The sequence below is a fragment of the Chionomys nivalis genome, chromosome 3, assembly GCF_950005125.1.
Source record: "Chionomys nivalis chromosome 3, mChiNiv1.1, whole genome shotgun sequence".
In the NCBI taxonomy this organism is placed as follows: domain Eukaryota; kingdom Metazoa; phylum Chordata; class Mammalia; order Rodentia; family Cricetidae; genus Chionomys; species Chionomys nivalis.
The window spans coordinates 22,063,396-22,083,123 of record NC_080088.1 but is presented as its reverse complement, the minus strand read 5'-3'; the positions used below and the strand labels follow the sequence as shown (position 1 = coordinate 22,083,123).

Here is a 19,728-nt window from a genome sequence, read left to right as displayed (position 1 = left end):
GGACTCCAGGAATTGCTTTGTTTTAAATACAGGTTCTTTGCTGTGAGAGCCCTTTTTTATGAAGAGAGACAGCGGTTTCCCAGGCCGAGACTTAAGCAGACCGGTAATTTACAGAACAGCAGTGATTTGCTAATGGTTTCCTCGTGAAGTGAAAACATGTCTGCTCTCCTCAGATGCTTCCCACCAGGCCTGCCGTAATTTCCGGCAGGTTATCAGCTGGAGCCCCTCAGCTTTAACTATAAAAAGAAAAGGCAGGTATGTCCAGGGCAGCTTGGAAGATGCAGAGGGCTCCTTTGGATGCAAAGAGCCAGATCGACTCTTGTTTCTTTTTTTTTTTTTTTTTTTTTTTTTTTTTGGTTTTTCGAGGCAGGGTTTCTCTGTAGCTTTGGAGCCTATTCTGGAACTCCCTTTGTAGACCAGGCTGGTCTCGAACTCACAGAGATCCGCCTGCCTCTGCCTCCATGCTGACTCTAATGTCAGGGATTGGTATAAATGTAGGCCTTAGCCTACTGTTGTTGTTGTTGTTGTTTTATTTGGGTTTTCTTTTTACCTAAAGTGAGAATAAACTCACGGTAATCCATTTACATTTTCTTTCTAAGTTATTTAAACCTCTCATGTGTCAGGGAAACAGAGCAAAGCTAATTGGCTTACCTAGAAATTGATACCATAATCTACATCAGCTCAGTCCTGTGTTCCAATCATCTCAACTAACCAGGCACATAACACATTGTAATAAGAAAAAGATTACTGCCAAAACTATGGACTTCACGGAAGATTTCTGAGTGCATATTTACACAGTAAAACATTTCCAGTGATACTTAAAAACACAAAATAACAACAAAATAAACATTTATTTTTCTATATTATGTTATTCCAATTATACAAGAGCATATGTTCATATAATTAATTAAAAATGGATGTATTCAAATATTAGACTGATTTTTCTATTTATTTCTTAGATATCTACAATATTTTATATTTTATTTTTAGACAATGGACAAATTAAAATAATATTTTTATTTAATATAGCCACAAAAGGGTTTGTGAATTTCCCAAAGACTGTGCATTTCAAACATGAGCATAAGTGTGTATAAGTATTGGTTATTGCAATCGATTAATAATAGCCACAATAAAAAATTTAGTAATTAAATTTTATATGCTACATAATGAAATTAAAATTAACATATTAAGAAAAGACTATTTAGAAAATATTTTATTCCCTACCAAAATTTTAAGAGAATTATATAAGGTCCATGAATCAAAAATTATAGATTTAAGATTGTCATCAATGTTGAAAAATGGCATGGTGATTAAACATAAGGCAGCTAAAATAATTATTCATAAAATAATTATATTGGAGTTGTGACATTTAATTAATTAAGTGTAGGCCGTCTCAATTATATTAAAAGTGAAGAACACTTTAAAGGCATAAAACTAGATATTTTTCCTGGGAAGAACTTCTCAGTGTCTATTCTTGCACATCACAGAGTTAAAGGTTCTGTGGTCCAAACTTCCAAGTGTTGATTGATCTTCCAGGTTTTTTAACCACAAATTCCCCAGATTTTGACTTTACTGTTGCATTTGCTTTAGATGTAAAAATATCTGTTTCTGTGACCCCTAACATATAAAATAATGTAAACTGAGAGGCGCAGGGAAATGCCTGGCCAAAGGAAGTATTGATGGAAAGTGGTTCTACACTAACAAAACAATTTTTGCACCCGTTGAGTTAAAGCTAAAGGTGACCCAAAAGGAATATGTGAACTCCTGAGAGTAATAAAGATCTACTTGGCTTTATGAATCTCGCCTTCTGTGGCTGTGCACCATCACCAGCAAAGAACAGGCATACACATTTTAGGATAGCTACAAACCTCTTCCTGATTGAGCTCCATTTGAGTCCCCAACACTGAAACCCATCCATCCATTCTGCAGATAACCATGTGTGTATTTTGTATTGGGGTGGGGGCTTGTCCATGGAGGGAATTTTAATAACTAATACATCTTAAATATGCCCTTGAATTATGTGATGATAGCATTTATTTTTTGTTTTCTATAGTATCCTAAGTTTTAGAATGACAGAAAAATATGAGAAGTCCACTCAAGGAAGAGCAATTGGCTGTGGCTGTTTTTCTAAGGCTGAGAGCAGATGGAGCAGGGTCACCCATCCATCCCTGCAGCACAACGTTCTCGTCACCCTCTAATGACATGGGTACCAGGAGGAAATCTGATCACCCACACCTGCAGCAACTGTAACGCCCACAGTGCTGGGTACCGTTCCATGAGTAGAAGCACCGTCATTCAGTGCCAGGACCCCTGAGCACAACTGTGGTTTCCATTGCTGTCATGCTACACTCAATAACAGCGTGCAAGGCTCTGGGCTTGAGAAATGTCTCCCCTTTTTAGAGTTGTTGTCATAGTGGAGTAGGTGGGTAATAACAAGTAAGAGACAAAACCCAACTCTGATATATTATTGAGCAACAGACTTTGGAAATTAATTTTATAATTCTAATAAATAAGATTCTACCTACTTGATGAAGTTACTATTCTATGATCTCAAAATGTGGTACTTTACATACTGACTATTAGCAATAAATATACTCGGACAGTAACAGGTGCGAGAATACACTCCTCTTCCTGTTGATGGGGAGAAGGGTCCCATGGGAATACACCAAAGGGCAGACCAGCCCACGGTAAAACTTTACATTGACTTCATTTTCCAAGCCATTTCTTTACCCTGTTGATTAGCCAATGCCAAGCCCATGGCCTGGCCATACTATTACTCTATTACCATTCTTTAAATTAATGCCTAAAAATTCAATTATAATTGTTTGATTCTTATTTCCTGAGAAAATACTCTTTGACATATAAAACATATTAAATAAATGCTGGCATCTTTATTCTCTCCAACTGATACGTCTTATGCCAGTTTAATTCTTAGGTTTAGAAGAAAAAAAAAGCAAACAGACAAAAAAAAAAACGATAAGAGGATAGAAGTACAATTCACTTGATCAATATGGCAAAAATCAACATCATCATTCCTTAGATTATTATTTTTATAAAAAATAAGATTACCCATATGTGGACAACATTTTTATTTTATGTTTAATGCTCAGCTCTACAGGGTGTAGTATCAACATGAAATGTGCCTCTTGACATATTTTTGAGGTAGTTTCTACTTTGAGTTGAATGAGGTGAGGATATTCACCCTAAATGTGGGTGAGACTATTCCATATTCTGGGGTCCTGAAGTGAAAAATGTGAGAAAGCGAGCTGAGCACCAACCAGAATTTGTCCTTCAGCTTCCTGACTCTGTGTGCAATGTGACGAGCTACATGCTCCTGCTACCGACTTCTCCACTGTAATGGACTGTCTCCTGAAACTGTGGGATGTAAACCTCTCCTTCCCTTGTTTCCTCATGATTTAGCCACAGCAACAATAAAAATATCCAGTATATCACTTAATATTTTGTACATATGTTCATATCAGTATAGAGACTAATATCAGGCTCTTAATATTTCCAAAATACCTTGCTTTTTATGGTATATTTTGATTCACTTAGAAAATTAATTTGTAGAAATTTAAGTTGTAACTTGACCTTTTAGCCTTTGAGATCACATTTTTTTTAGTAAATTTAATGGAAAAATCTTAGAACTTGAATTAATATATATTTAAACTATTCATATTTTAAACTTTCAATTTTATACATGATTGCTTTCCAAAAATTATTTCTATTCTGTACACACAAGTGTATGTTGCTAACATGTCAATGAAATAAATCTTGCCCAGATATCTCCCAATTGCAGAACTCACTCATGTATGGTGGGACTGCAGGCAACATCACCTTATACCATCAGAGAAGAGTCTTCCTCACTATTGCAGACCTCTTTACTTAGCATCCCTGCTTCATATCTACTGTCTCTATAAGCATTTGTTAGCCTCCTACTGGATGAAAAACAGGACTGAAATCTGAGGAAAGTGCATGGGTTAGAAGATTTCATCTTATTTGACTGAGGCAATCATTTCAAAGCCATGCCTAGGTTAGGTCACAGTCACACTGTAGTATAAAAACAAGTGCTTGAGTGTTACAAGCATGCACACGCGTGTGTGCACGCACACACGGCATTACAATAGTCTATACTAGTGTGAAAAGTCTCTAACTTCTTCTCACTAGAAATTACTCTTGGTAGAAAGGTTAAAAATGTTTTAATTTCAGTTTATCTTTTATTGTATAGAATATGCTATTTCCACAAATGAAATCTTAGACAGTAACAACAAAAATAAGTCTGGAGAAATTAAATCCCAAAGCCAAGCATCTACGAGTAAAAGTATATTAATCTATGTGTGCGAATGTGTAAACAGATACCAATAAAATATCTGTCCATCTCCTCTACTTGTTCATGTGAGCAATTATTGTATCTTTTCTAAAACTGTTTATCTTTTTGTATCCAGACTCAAATCATATTCCAGGTGGGTTCGAAGCCCAGGTACACATGTCAGGGGCTAGCCTCCAGGGTAGACTGGCACACTGCTGGACCAACTGCTGGACTGCTGTCTGCTCTCGCTGCAAATCTTCCCTGCTGGCTGCTCTTGTTCCAGCTACTGACAGGGCCCTCCCATTTGCCCTGCATCAAACTTGGACAGGCAGGACGACACAACTGGGGATGGGAGAGCAATGAGGAGCTGCTGTGACCACAGCCTGTGCCAGTAACCTGGCACACAAGCTACCCTTTGCCCTTCCTCCTCACTTGGCACTGAAATCAGAGCTTACTAGTATCTAAAATACACTGAATACCAATTCTGTGACGTTTTCTTATTTTGTGACCATAATTTTATAGCTTAAAATTTAATTAACCCTCTGTTATAAGAAAGGAAGGTATTTCCATCACTCCTTTACCCCAAGGACAGTAGGACACATTTTGGGAGATATATTTAAGACACATCAAAATAATTTCAAATGTACACAAAGAAATTGCAGAAGAAAAGCAAATTATATCCTATAAACAACAGTTAACTATTTTATTCTAAGGATGTATTTCTGGGTGAGACAAAGAGACTTTAAGGGTTTTGTATGTAGAACACCTATGAGCACGTGTGTGCACGCACGCGCGCACACACACATACGCACAAACACACACCTCTTCAAGTTGATGAAAAAATTTACTCACGAAGCAGAGACCAATTTTAAAGTCCCATCATGAACACAGGAACCCTCATATATACAAAGTAAACAGATCCTGCTTTCGCTGTCCCTTCAAGAACTGGCTCACAGCTTGCCTTGTCTCACATTTTATCTTAATTCCTGGGTGCAACCAATGACTTTATTCTGCTCAGTGATAATGCAACATGGGAGTGGATTCCAAATACCCCTAAGTATCCTGCTGGGACTGCGGAGCCCCAAAGTAGTCATTGTCCAGCAATAAACACATGACCAGCTTGAATACTTCTCATGCCCTTGTATCAGCTAGTTGGAGAAGAATCTTGCCTCCCATCAAGTAGTGTCCTAAAATATTTAATCAAGCTTACATTTTAATATTAATCAAAGTTAGAATAATACTATCTACTTCTGGGCTAAGAGAAAATGAAAATAAAATTCTAAATCCCCTTGTCTTCTCTTCAATCCTCTTTAATACCATATATATATATGGTATTATATATATATATATATGATTCAGATTGGGCTTGTACCGTTTCCTGAAATATCATGAGTTTTTAACACTTAGGACACATACCCAGTTTGTTTAATTTTTATATTGAATGACTGGCAAAGCAGAAACTCTCCAAATTCTCAGTAATAATGGAACCTCAAATTAGGAATGTTCTCACATACATGAGCTGATTCAATGATAATAATAAAGACACACACATAAAATGGGGCTAATTTGTGCACCCCATTCTTTTAAAAGAGCTATTTTTCATCTGTGACTGTGGCATGTATTTGTTTTTTCAACAATATCGCATTTTTATACAGCCATATATCCAAGGTCTTTATCATTCAAGGAACATGAAGGTTGTGCTTTTACTCTTTAGGTTTGTTGGAGGAGATATCATTCACAAAGCAGGATAGATAAAAATAAGCCCACTGAGCATGGTGCCACAGCATCAGAATTCACCATCTTATCAACAAATGAAAGTCATTCTTCTTTATTTCTTAAGCGAAACAGTTTCATATGAGATAAATTGCTTTCAGTCAGCATAGAATAACATACGATATGCATCTTTTTGACATGTATATTCTAACACTACTTTATAGCACGAGATTAAAATAAGAGTAATCTCAGGGCCGTGTGCTGAAAGTGACACAAGTCAAACCGGCATTTCTCTGTTATTTGTCTCCTGAAAGTAGATGCTCTGTGTGTATGCTTACACATAAGAGGCTGCTGTTGAGTATTCAACATCTCTTGACTTTCAAGCACCACATTCTAAAGAGTCTTAGGCAGAGAAATAATTTCTGGCATTTGCCCTCTTCGTATGTCCAACAATGAAAGTCACATGATTTGACTTGCGTTTTGTTGTCAGAGATCAGGAAAGACTGGAACATACAATCTCACAGTCTTAGGACATTTTGTCCCAGATTGATGGCTTGAAAAATCTAGTTAGCTATTCATGTTTAGCTTTTCTATCTTGCAAATATTACCCTTTAGGTAACTGATGAAGTAGTAGAAAGTTTCCCTTTAAAAGTATTTATTTATTTATTTTTATCTTTACTAGGTTGCATACGCAAAAGTTGGAACTTTGAGCTCTACAGGGGTGTGCCTTTGATAACAGCCCTACCTCTCCTTCTTATCTATTTGTTTGACTTCTTCGAAATTAAGTTATTATTTGCTTCAGCTGGAAATAGGACAAGGTAGGTGGTTTGAAATGTAGGAGAGCGGCAAGTATTTTCAAACATTCAGAAACTATCTTCTCCCTCCTCCTATTTCATGGTTACATTCCTTTGGAGATTGGCTACACGAGAAGACTACAGAATTGCTTTCTTAGCACACATTGTTTAGTGAGGAGCCATGAACTGAAATGATGGGATGTAGAAGGAGCTGCCTCATGTACCGAAGAAATATCTCTGCATCAAGTCTCACAGGCGGATTTTATCTGGTCTCAAGCTCTGAATAAGCCATCTACTTTTCTAAGTCAATTTTGCCCGCGTTTAAGATTCTCTCCACCTGTGCTCATCCCCAAGTCCCCAGAACTTCAAATAAAACTATATTATTATAAATAATATATTATTTATAATAATAAAATATATAATATAATAATGAGTATTATTTATAGTAATAAATTAGGCATAGAATCATTTCTACTGGTGTTGGGTTAGTCATGCATGCCTAAGTTGTTGGGAAAGGATAAATATCTGTGCAAACACAACACCACAAGTAGAAAAAAGAAAGAAATTTTCTAAAGAGTTACTTTAATTGTTATCACACGTGAAACATGTATAGCTAGGCTGTGCCTCAGTTTGGTAGGACTTTTGAAATGTGGTACAGAATAACCCACAAAGGAAGTCAAGGTCTGGTTGCTATATACAGATTCCCTCCTGCTCGCCCTCTGAACTGTTCCTTGTGGTATTAAGAAGTCTGGCAATGCTTCCCAAACATTGGCCTGAATCTTAACTCTGAAATCACTAGGAGCTTGTGTGCAAGATACAAGGCACTTCCTGCCTCAGGCTCTGAGCTGGCAGCAGCATGAAGGAGAATAATAAACATGAAGACGTTAGAATGAAATTTTACCAAGAGTGTTATGTTTGGAGAAAGTAATTAAACTGTTAGTTTAGGTTTTGAAAAAGAAGACTGGATTAGATGGTTTAAAATACTTTTTTAAACTTTGAAGTTAGATTCCATTCCTTTTTCTTTGTTTGTCTTTTTCCCCTTGAAAATGTTGTTTGAGAATTCCATGCCTGAGTACACCATATTCACGTCATTTCCACCCTTCCTCCTCCTCCTGCTCCCACCATGCTTGCCCAGTGCCCCCATCTATAATATTGTTCACACACACACACACACACTCAAGAATAGAAACAACTCTACATCTATAGCTATGAGTCTAGTTGGTTTTGCTGTGTTTGCATGTGTTTAGAGCAGAGGCTCCATTCCTCTTTATTGTTTTCCCATTACAACATACTCTGCAGTGCTTGGCCTTCCCTAAACCCGGGGTTTTGAGGTTTGACTAGATTTAATAGAAACAGTGCTCTGAATGGGCGATTGTAAAACTAAAAGCTATTCCATTTTCATAAACCCAGCTGGCATAACTTGTACTGAGCCATAAATGAATCTGCATTTATTATTTCATCTTTAGTTTATATTTACAAATACAGAGAACCAGCTCTGATAATAAAAGTGAGTACTGAATATTTTTGCAAGCTATTAGAGCATTTACAAAGAGTACTATAAACACATGCAAGATGTGACTATATGGTAATGAAATGAATTTTCCTGTGTGGTAGGGAAAACTCATTAACTTGGAGCCAGGCGCTGTGCTATTCTACAGTAGACATATGTGGCATTTCTCACTAATGGCTCACACTGGTACTAAAATATTTGTCTCTAAGTCCCTTGGTCTTTGAGAATGCAGGCATCCACTGTGTGTAAATTAATACCTTGGGAGGACCAAAACAAGAGACCCACAGAATTTTTGTTCTTTTGTAAGAATACAGTCAAAATTTTTTCTCTAATTATACATTTTGGCCAGAGTAGTATCTAATATTATATAAAAATTCTTTCATGTTATAGGGAAGAATGCTTTATATGATTCTTAGTAAGTGACATTGGGTGATGCTTTTAATGATTTCATTGTTTATATTAAAGTATGATGATCAGGAAGGAGAAAGGTGGATATGTACACTTACTTTCTTCATCCAGGAGACTCTCAGCAGCTGAGAGTAACCTCATCCTGTCTTCTGGATTGGCAATGTTTAATTCAATGAGGTGACTTTCTTTAATATCCTTCAAGTCTTCCAGGGTCTCGTAGCCATTGAGCAGAAGTGTTGAAGTATATTCCTGTAGGAGGAGGGAAATGTGTATAATCTGTAAACTAATAGGGCTCAAATATTGTGATTCCTCTAAATTAGAGTAATTATACAAATGCCTATGACAGCAAAAACCCTAGTGGAACTTTTGCCTAGGATCATTTTATTTATACTACTTTCCCACAAACAAATGCTAGGGCATTTAATAGAGAGTGCTGTAAATTCTTAACCTTCAGAAGGACAAATGTAAAGAAGAAATAATCCCTTGACTCTGATGATAGCAGGAAATCATGGATCTCTTGTCAGCGGACTTGTCCATCCCACTTCGTACCTCATTAAAAGACAGCATTTTCTTAAGGCTTTCAACACAATACCTCTCATAGATTAAGCTATAGTGGTATCTCTGCACCAGTCTCTCTTTTTGATTGTTGGTCATGAAAACATCTTCTCTCATTATTTTCTTAGTGTAGTTAAATAACGAATTTGAGCTCCAGTGAGATGGATTAGTAGGTAATCTGCTTGCTGCCTAGACTGGTGACATAGATTGGCTCCCAAAGCATAAATGGTAGAAGAAATTCACTCCTGCAAATGTCCTCTTACCTCCACATTCATACCACAGCATGCGCACGCACACACACACACACACAAACACACACACAATGAACAAATAAATAAATGTAAGAAATAAAAATTAATTCAAAGCAGACACAGTTCTGTGTACAAAATGAATTTAGTATTTTGACTGAGTGAAGAAGTATTATATATCTAGTGAATTACAGGCTTGCTATATAATTTTTTTCTTTCTTTTTTTATTGATTTTTATTTAGCTCTACATTGTTCTATGCTCCCCTCCCTGCCTCTCACCTCCCTTTAAATTTAAATTTTAATTACACATGAAAGGCTCACAGTTGAAGTAAGCATTTATTTCCTTTCTTCAGTAGGGATATTTTGTCTATCATTTGCATCAACATATAGTAGGGTAAAATTCTTAGACTTCTGATCATAAAGTATCTATGTGGTTCTCAGCCTGTGGGTTGTGACCTTTAGTGGGGTTGTATATCAAATATCTTGTGTATCATATATTACATTATGACTCATAACAGTAGGAAAATATCAGTTATGAAGTAACAACAAAAATAATGTTATGCCTGGCAGTGACTTTAATCCCAGCACTTGGGAGCCAGAGGCAGGTGGATCTCTGTGAGTTTGAGGCCAGCCTGGTCTACAAGAACTAGTTCCAGGATAGGCAGCAAAACTACACAGAGAAACCCTGTCTCAAAAGAACCAAAAATATAATAATAATAATAATAATAATTTTATGGTTCCACAACATGAGGAACAGTGTTAAAGGTTTCAACATTGGGAAGGGTGAGAAACCCAGCTCTGTTATTTCCACAACCGCTGTTCTAGCAGACTGAATATGCAAAGTGAAGTGACATTTTTTCCAACTTCCTCAAAAATGTCTCCAATTTTATTTAAATCTAGTTTTAATATCTTTATTTCAGTTACTAAAATTAAAAATGGTATCAGAAAGTTTTAAGTAATCAGAAAAAAACTTATTACAAAGCACATTTTAACCAAAAAGGGGGGAAAGATAATGATAATTTGTTTAAAAATAGTGTATTTTAGAAGAACACAGAGTACCCAAATTTCCATTCTTACACAACAATCTAACTCTGACTTCTTGAGTATGATGTTTAACACACTTAGGTGTTTTTCCATGGGTGACAGAGGAAGGTTGTCAACAGTGTTTCCCCCCAGGAGTATCACACTGCCTCAATCATTCTATAATGAAACTTGAACAGTATTTTGGCAGACAGAAAAGTAACTTAATAACTCAGAAATACCAATTAAGAAAAATATAATTGCTTTTGTATTGATGAATTGCACTAGCCAAATACTGATGAGTGATTTTGCAAATGAATTCAAAACTGAGAGTATGGTGGATACTGTGCTATGTAGCATGTGTGTGTGTGTTTCTGAGGCAGCTTCTATTACACTAAGAATGGAGTGATGCTACTTATGGTACTTATGGTAGATACTGTACTATGTAGTATATTGTACCATGTAACAAGAGCTATTTCTTTTAATAGGACTGATATAATAAGAATATGTGATTGGCATGCCAGTGGTGCAATGGATTCAACTGGGGTGCTCATAAACCAAACTTTTCCTTGAAATAATCATTAGAGCATTAATGATCACTGTTTCTGAAATTACTTCTGAGACTATTATATTCAGTTATTTTCTCTGCCTTTCATTTTGACCTCTCTATCATAAAAACACAAGCTTCTTTTCATTCTTCTTCTGGGTCTCTCAAATTTGACTGTATTCTACCTATTTTCTTGGTCATTCTCACTTAAATATTTTTCTGTGGTCTCCTATTCTCCTAGAATATTTTCAGTGAATAGAATATATTCTCCTATTCATTTTTAGTGCCATTTCTCTACATTAATCTCTGCTGTTGTTGGCTGCTAAGTACGATTAGGGTTTAGTCCAAAGGGTGCTACATCAAGACCTGTCGTTGCATAAAAACGTAATAAAAGAAAAATAAGAGCTGTTCTAGGAAAACAGATTTCCCTTTGCTGTAAATCTTACATTCTTTTATTATTATTATTATTTTTAAATTTATTTATTTATTAAAGATTTCTGCCTCCTCCCCGCCACCACCTCCCATTTTCCTCCCCCTCCCCCAAGGAAGTCCCCTTCCCTCCTCAGCCCTAAGAGCAATCAGGGTTCCCTGCCCTGTGGGAAATCCAAGGACCACCCACCTCCATCCAGGTCTAGTAAGGTGAGCATCCAAACTGCCTAGGCTCCCACAAAGCCAGTACATTCAGTAGGATCAAAACCCATTGCCATTGTTCTTGAGTTCTCAGTAGTCCTCATTGTCCGCTATGTTCAGCGAGTCCGGTTTTATCCCAAACCAGGTGTAAAGACTGATCCACTTTCTAGTCTACCCATTTTCCAGCAAAAGCAAACAGATCAAAGGTTTACTAACCTGGAGGTGAATCTGCTCTAAGAAATCCTGCAGAGTCCCGGTGCTCTCTCTTTTACTACTTCTGTGCGCCTTTGTTTTCTTAGGAGCTGCTTCCTCTTCTGAGATAACATCCACATAAATAAATTTGAAGTTTCCAACTTTATTGTTCAGCATCCCTGTCCACATTCCCATCGGTGTTTTACAGATAATGTCTATCACGTCTCCTTTCTAAGGACAAAAGCAAATGCAAATCAAATTCCAAAGCACCATCATGCTTTTGTAATATGGAGAAAGAATGGAACCATAGGAATTTTAGAGGGATGAGGATAATGTGGTAAAGGTCTTCAGAGATTGCAGAAACAGACAGGTGTTCGCATCCTCAATGAAAGTGCTCACTCTATAGCAAAGAACACCAGCATGCTTGATGGTACTTTTCTTTTCCCTATTATATTGACTCACTAACTAACGTTTGTATTACAATATACATGGTATATTAAATATGCTGTTATCTTATTGCAATACACATACATTGGGTAGAGAGTATGAGGTATCAGATTATTGCTTTAGGTGTTACAGAAAAAGAAACAGTGATATTAAGTGACTTGTCGCATTCTTAAATGAAGTTAAAGATGGGGTCAGAACTCAAGCCTAAGTTGTGTGATCTTAAAAATGATCCATTTTTATCTACCCTCCTAAATCAACATAGGAATAAAGCATCAGACCATCATTTGAATGTGCTCTCTTAAAAGGGAAGAAAGAAACTTGGACTCTTTGTCCATGGTTTTAGCTCATATGACACGATTCTTTTACAGTATAAAATAAGTCTATGTAAATTGTTTTATTGAGCTAAAGTAATGAAAGTAAAGGATTTACTAAATATATGGAAGTATTTGTGTAGCCAGGTATGCTGATTAATTCTTGAGGTAATGGTGGCGCTCCCGCTGTCAATGTCACTCATGGAAGCACTCGCCTGTCACCTACAGAAATCCACGGGGAAAGCTAGCTCTCTAGCCTGGTGGAGACCTAACTTTTCAAGGCACTCAAAATATAAGAGGATTAATCTGGTTGGCCTGGACAATCATCTAGCCCACTTCTTGAAGTGGGTTCACCTTAAGTCATGCTCAAGGGAGAAGAGGAATAATGAGAATGAGCCCTTTAGTGAACTAAAGAGCTATTACTTCCCAGAACTGTCACCACTCAGGTAGGGATGCAGACAATTTCCCAAGTCTTTCTGAATTACTCAGAAAACCATAACATTTCCTTTCTATTGTATCTCTTTTCTAAGTGTGTTTTCCTAATACTTTGCCTTCTTTTTTTCACTGCAGTACCCAACTCTACCATGTGGCTGCTTGCCTGCCATGTAGGTGACATCCATGCTGAACTAACTCAAATACCATGTTTTTCTCTGTTTCTTCTCCTTATATCCCTCTTCCCTGTAGCTGGAGAGACTGAAAACTTGCTGCCCTGAGTTTTTTTTTTTAATTACAATCAAATTTTCCTCAATTTTGAACCCATTCTTAAATTCTTTTATTAATGATACTAGGAATTCCATGTAAGGACCTCCATTTCCCAGATAGCATGTTGTAACCTCACTGGGATTTCCCCAAATTCTGATAACATCAAAAGGAGATATTATATAAAATAAAATCCACATAACAGTTTTCATTGAAGAATGAATTAGGCAGAATGACGTGACCAAACTAACTAGCACTTTGTGTATTTATATCTAAGACTATATTTGGTTATAGGATGCAATTATTGGCAAGAGTAAAAATTCTCTTGACAATACTTCTTTATGAGAAGATTTTATTTCTAGAAAAATATGTGCCTATTTCATGAGTCATGTTTACTCAAATAAGAATCAAAGTTACTCTTTTGAGATATAACTTTACATCCCAATGAGATGCCATAGATCCCAATATTTGCTAGTTTTAAGGCTCTATCCTTAAAGCTATGCTTAAATCTATATTTTCATGCAGGTGTGTGAACATATGATTGAAGAAAAATACCAATTTATTTGTTCTAGGAACATATAACTGGATGTGATTGTGATTGAAAGATATGCTCTCTCTGATTTGGGATAGTATGTGTACCTGTGTGTCTTCTGAGTTTGAGTCTAGGTGTTTGCACTTTTCACTGAGAGACTGAAGTGGCAGGCCAGATCCTATACACCCAGGAGACCAGCATATTCCCTAGAAGTAGTAATAAGTTTCTAGGCGTGACAGTTCTTCACTGGGTCTTCCCTGTCATATTTTACATTTGTGGTCGTGTACCTTGTGTCGTCTAAACTTACAAATTTCAGCAAAACTGACAGGTGGCCCCAAAGACTCAGTTTCCTTACTCAGGACCTGTGAGAAGTTTATTGTGTTCTGTGAGAGCTCCAGAAAATCACCTAGTGGCACATGGACATAATTTTGTAGGGAGTTACAACAAACTATGCTTTACCTACCCATAGGAGCTTTAAGAAGGACATCAAATCTCAGGGGAGATCATAGTGTGGCTGGCACCCTGATTTTGCCAGAGGTATCCTTGTGAAGATAGCAGCTGAGTCATATCCAGGTTTATGCCCTCAAAAGGTGTGATTGAATATTTATGTTATTTGAAGCCTAAAAGCTGAGAGTAATTTGTTGTATGGCAACTTTTGTGGTGGGGTTATCAATAGAGAAAGAGCTCTGGTTACATGAGGCAATCAAATTAGAAAGAACTGGAGCTGCCCAGCCAAGTGTGGTTCCCCAAGCCTTTGCTCTGCTGGGTGCCTGTCTCATAGTTCTGTTTTTGCGTACTCCTTTTGCTCTATTATTTTTGTCTGACTGGTATCAGGTGGGCACACCTAGCTGATCACCTCTGAGAGCTTCAAAAAATGCAGACCATTCATTCCCTTCCCACAGATTCTTATGTTAATGGCCACAGGAGACTGATCCCTCTCACCCCACCTCACATTAAGTTCAAATTCATCCCATTGGGGCGTCAGTCCAGCTTACTAGGAAAACAAACTTTCTGTAGTTCCTAAAGGAAATCACACAACTGGCATTCGACAGACCAGGAAGCAGATGTAATGAGGGCCTACCTTGATTTTGAGGGAGTCAGTGTCATAGGGACTTGGTGTGAAGTCTGTGTGCACTCTGGCACGGCCACAGAATGGCCCTGCATAGGGGCTGTCGTCATCCAGTCGAAAACTGTCCCTGTTACTTGTTCCATCTGAACAACTTGTTATTCCGCCTGACGAAAAAAAAAAAGGTTAACAGGTTGTCAAAGGTTCGTAGCCTCCGGCACCTTGTCTAAAACTGGAGCAATGGATGCCAGTCTTATTGGGCTTCTAATCACACTCCCTCAGCGACTCACTCTTCAGAGTTAGTTGTGACTCGTTCCCTGCCAGTCTGAATATGCTCCTCAATCTTTATTCCAATACTGTTTCATTTTGGCTCAATGATCTGATCTATTTTAAAGGGCATTAAGAAGTGCCCACTTACTAATCTGTAGCAAGGTATAGGTTCAAACCTAGACCTAGAAAGAAATTTTCATACTTAAAAACTAAGAAAGAATTTGATTCATAACATTTTAATCATTATGTGTTATTATTGATCATAAATGGCATACACATGTCATTTCAGAGTTCTTTATAACTTACACGATTGTAATGAATGTTTGTCCCAGAATTCTGACTGTGTGCCAAAGGCCAAAGAGAGAAAAATCTTTGCTTATAAAAGGTGATGTTTTCGTGTGTCTTGCAGAGGAGAAGATGGCCCAAACATCTGTACCACCAAGCTATCCTATTCTGCCGGGCTGCTTGCTTTCTGCTCCCCTTCCTTTCTGATCTTGATTTCGGGAGTAAGAAAGCAAAGCAGAACAAAGCTATTTTGCTTCAGTTTGTTTCTTTCTGTCGTGTCAGTTCTGTCGCCAATGCAAGGGCCTCCGTGTTTCTCCCACACAGTCAATCTCCTCACTTCCTCCTTGAGAATGACCTTTTGCTGCTCGGGGAGTCAACAGCAGTAGTTTCCCGATCATGCATTATGAAATAAGGTAAAAATCCTGCAGGACGTTGTGCGTTGTGCATGAACAGAAGTGTAGCATGGAAGTGGAACATTCTCTCCCTAGGCCTCCCTTCTAGAGTGTGTGGGAGCAGGCTTTGCCTCATGGACTGGAGTAAGAAAATTTTTCCCACATTCAGTATCACAACATGAATTTGAATACTTTTAGCAGAAATAGATACTTATTAAAACTGAATCACACACACATGCATGTACACACACACTGCATCCTTCAAATGTTTCTGCCTTAGTTTTTCATCACAAAATAACTGTTGTACAGCAAATATGAATAAACTTGAGGATATTTAAAATATCTTTTCTTTGTGAGTCATTTTCAAATAACAAAAGTGTTGATTTAAAAGGAAGAGGAAAATAAACTTTTCAGTGACATTTGCAATTTCTGAAGCAACCGGAGGAAAGATAACACTTCACATACAGAAAGACACAAGGCACCAGCACCCTCAGTACTTTCTTGTGAGTATTGCAGTAGAAAAATGTGACTGAATCTTGAGTAATGTCCTTCTAATCAAATATCAGTGTTGGCTCAGCAATCCTTAGAGTTGCCTGCTAATCTACTTTCCCATCCCACTCGTGACATATCTATCATGTGGTAATATTCATTGTTTCAGTCTCTACTTACTAATGGTAAACATAAGTGATAGAATTGAGGCATGTATCCTGCACTTTGCAGAAAACCAAAATAAAAAGAAAGAAAGGAAGGGGGAGGAAGAAGAAGAGTAGGAATGGGAGAAATGAGAGGAGGGAGAAGAAGGGACAAAGACAAAAAGAAAAAATCAAAGGAGAAAAATAAAGAACAGAATTTTATTTTTCTATTTTGATTAATTTTATATGTTTTGACTCAAGATAACATGAGGTTTTCTGAGCATACAATTTGGTATCAGATTTTATTATTTAGCACAACTTGTTCAAGGCATTTTCACAAAAGCCCTGCAGGCTATAGTATCAAAATATGTTATACTATGTATCACAATCAATAACTCCATGTATAGTCAATGTATCCAACTTTTTCAGCTTCTCTATATCAAATGTCTGATCATTGTTTTTACTGATAAACAACCTCAAGGTGATCTTTCATTGTTTTTTAATTAGTTTAACCCGGGCTTCATCTCTCAGATGCCACCTTTTACACATTAGCCTTACTTGATGAGCTCTGCCCACTGTAGAGGCTATCCATAGAGTCGCTGGCTTTGAGGGAGGTCTTCTCTGTATGTGTTCCGATCATGGGATCACTGTTCCGATATGGGAGGGCTTCCTCTCCATTTTCTTCCTCCTTCAGAAGAAAACATATCAGAGGTTAAGTGTACAGATCAGATTTCCATGGAGATATTCACTGTGTGCACTGACTCTACAAGCAAGACACATTTAAACAATAAAACACTCATGAATACATCAGCATGAAATATGAGAGTCATTAATCTTCAGTTCATTTTCTAGGAAAACAGTTCAGAGGATACTTGGAAAACACCCCTAGACGAGACATTGTTTGTTGTGGAATATAACTGCAATTATAACAGTCTAGTTTTGAAAATAAAGATGAATATCATATCAAGACTATTTAATCAGAAATGTTGGCTATATTGGCATTGATGCTTCTTCTGTTAAAGCGCAGCTACTTCTTCATGTCCTCCCTCTTCTCTGTTTGCTGCCATTACTAATCCTTCGAGATCTGATACTACAGGCTTAAACTCTGCACATTTGTTTCATGTCAGTTATTTGCATGCTCCCAGATCACTAGATATGAATAAAACATGCTCACTTGGCAATTCTAAAGCAAACCTTATCTCAGGAGCTTTTCAAACCTCATACTGTGCTTGCCACCTAGTCAAGTGAAAAGCAAATCTTGCATAAAATTAGAAAAGACAGACAATTTCAAAACAAATTACATTTCCTTGAAAACATCTCAAATGTTTGCCATTTTTAGAAAGTTTGGACAAAGCTTATGAATTTCTTAATACCCATCACATTGTAATTCAATAGTCTTATTTTGAGCATTACTGAGCATTGATAAAACTTCATAATAAGCATAGACTTAGTTTGATTCTCTGTTTTTATCTGTTCTTTATTCATTCAGTCATTTAGGGAAGGTTTTTGAAGCACAGCCTAGCAGGCAGTTGCCATCTTTCAAACAATTGTAGATACTCTAATAAACAATATAACATAGGAAAAGGGTTTGGGCTCTAAGAGATTATATTCTAGTGTGCATGGGCTAGGAAATGTCTATAAACTAGTGTTCATATGTCTTTACAGGAGTTGAACTTATGTGCCTGGAAATATTTGGTGTGGGAGGTCCTTCTGTCTATGTGTTGCTTTTATTGGTTAATGAATAAATAACTGCTTTGAGCCTATGGCAGGGAAGAACAGAACTAGGTGGGGAAAGCTAGGCTGTATGCTGTGAGAAAGAAGGGTGGAGTCAGAAGAGAAGCCATGGAGGCACTTCCAGAGTCAAACATACCGAAAATTTGCTGGTAAGCCACTGCCATGTGGCGATACACAGATTGATAGAAATTGGCTAAATTAATATGTAAGAGATTAGCCAATAAGAAGCTAGAGCTAATGGGCCAAGCAGTGATTTAAATAACACAGTTTCTGTGTGATTATTTTGGGTCTAAGCTAGGCCGGTGGCTGGGAATCAGCAAGCAGCCCTTCTCCAGCAAGTGTTAGTATGAGTCATGTAAGTGCTATGAAGGAGATAAGCTGTATAATGTGAGAGAACTAGTAATCCAGGCAAAAATGAGAAAGGTTTGTTGATTTCGGCAAAATGAGTTCCAAAGACTTCAACTGTAAGGTAACAAATGCCCTGAGTTTACCTGAATAAGTATGAAGATATTCTTTTATAACATGTTGGTTCTGTTTTCTTCTGAAAGTACTTTTCTACCCTTTCCTTAAGCAAAAGGAAAGATGAGAACAAAATGGAACTCATAATTAGCCTTGGATGTACAGGTCAATGTCACGAGAGAAAGGAGGGTATTACATAGTAACTCAAAGAAGTGATTGAGATCCAGTTCAGGAAGAATGTTGTAGACCACTGTGGTGACCACGGGAATGTGACACCTAGATCATAATGTGTATTGTGCAAAGTACACGAGCTATGGGGTTGGAGACTACATGCTATGATTCCACATTGTCATTCCCCAAGACACACATATGCATCCAATTTCCACTGTGCAGTATCATAAAAGGGGAAATGTAATCCAACTTTGGTGTTTAGAGGCATGGCCTTGGGGAGATGTTTGGGATTAGATGAGGGTATAATAGAACCTCCTTGACTAGGTGTTGGTGGCTTTACTAACAAAGGGATAGACACTATCCTGTATTTGCACCTCTGTTGCCTTGTAATCCTACCACCAATAAGGCCATCATGAGATATGGCCACTTTTTCTTGGACCATAAGTGCAACTAAAATAAGGCTGTTTGTGAATAATCAGTCTGTTAGGCATTGCCATTAGAAACAGAAATATGACTAATACACCGTAGCAGTCCCAGCTATTCCCCTTGGTATCTACCAGTGTGTTTGCACGGAAGCCAGACCCTCCAATGTGTCAGTAGCTGAATACTTATGAATAAAATTTGTGCCTATTCTAGTGGGGAATTAAGGAGTTCTTCCAGTGGGAAGTTCTAGTTTAAGATCTAACCAAAACGTTCTCAGAAGAGGGCTGTAAAGAGAAACTCTGATATTTATTTCCTCTTGCTCTTTTTTTTTTTTTATAGATGTCAGACTTGTACTGCCATTGCAAGGCTCTCCCTATGCAC

General features: G+C 37.4%; 1 protein-coding gene and 1 long non-coding RNA gene across 2 annotated transcripts in view; one reads left to right on the top strand and one right to left on the bottom strand.

Annotated features, from left to right (window-relative positions):
- The window catches only part of Samsn1 (SAM domain, SH3 domain and nuclear localization signals 1), a 48,747-nt gene that overhangs the window by 3,130 nt on the left and 25,889 nt on the right, over positions 1-19,728 (bottom strand). The window contains exons 4-7 of the mRNA XM_057765189.1: positions 17,119-17,248; positions 14,997-15,148; positions 11,951-12,157; positions 8,833-8,983 (exon numbers count right to left, since the gene is read on the bottom strand). Of these exons, the coding sequence (XP_057621172.1) occupies positions 8,833-8,983; positions 11,951-12,157; positions 14,997-15,148; positions 17,119-17,248 (640 nt within the window). The remainder of the gene's footprint in view (positions 1-8,832; positions 8,984-11,950; positions 12,158-14,996; positions 15,149-17,118; positions 17,249-19,728) is intronic.
- Positions 1-19,728, top strand: part of LOC130871651 (uncharacterized) — a 131,768-nt gene that overhangs the window by 92,014 nt on the left and 20,026 nt on the right. The window lies entirely within an intron of this gene.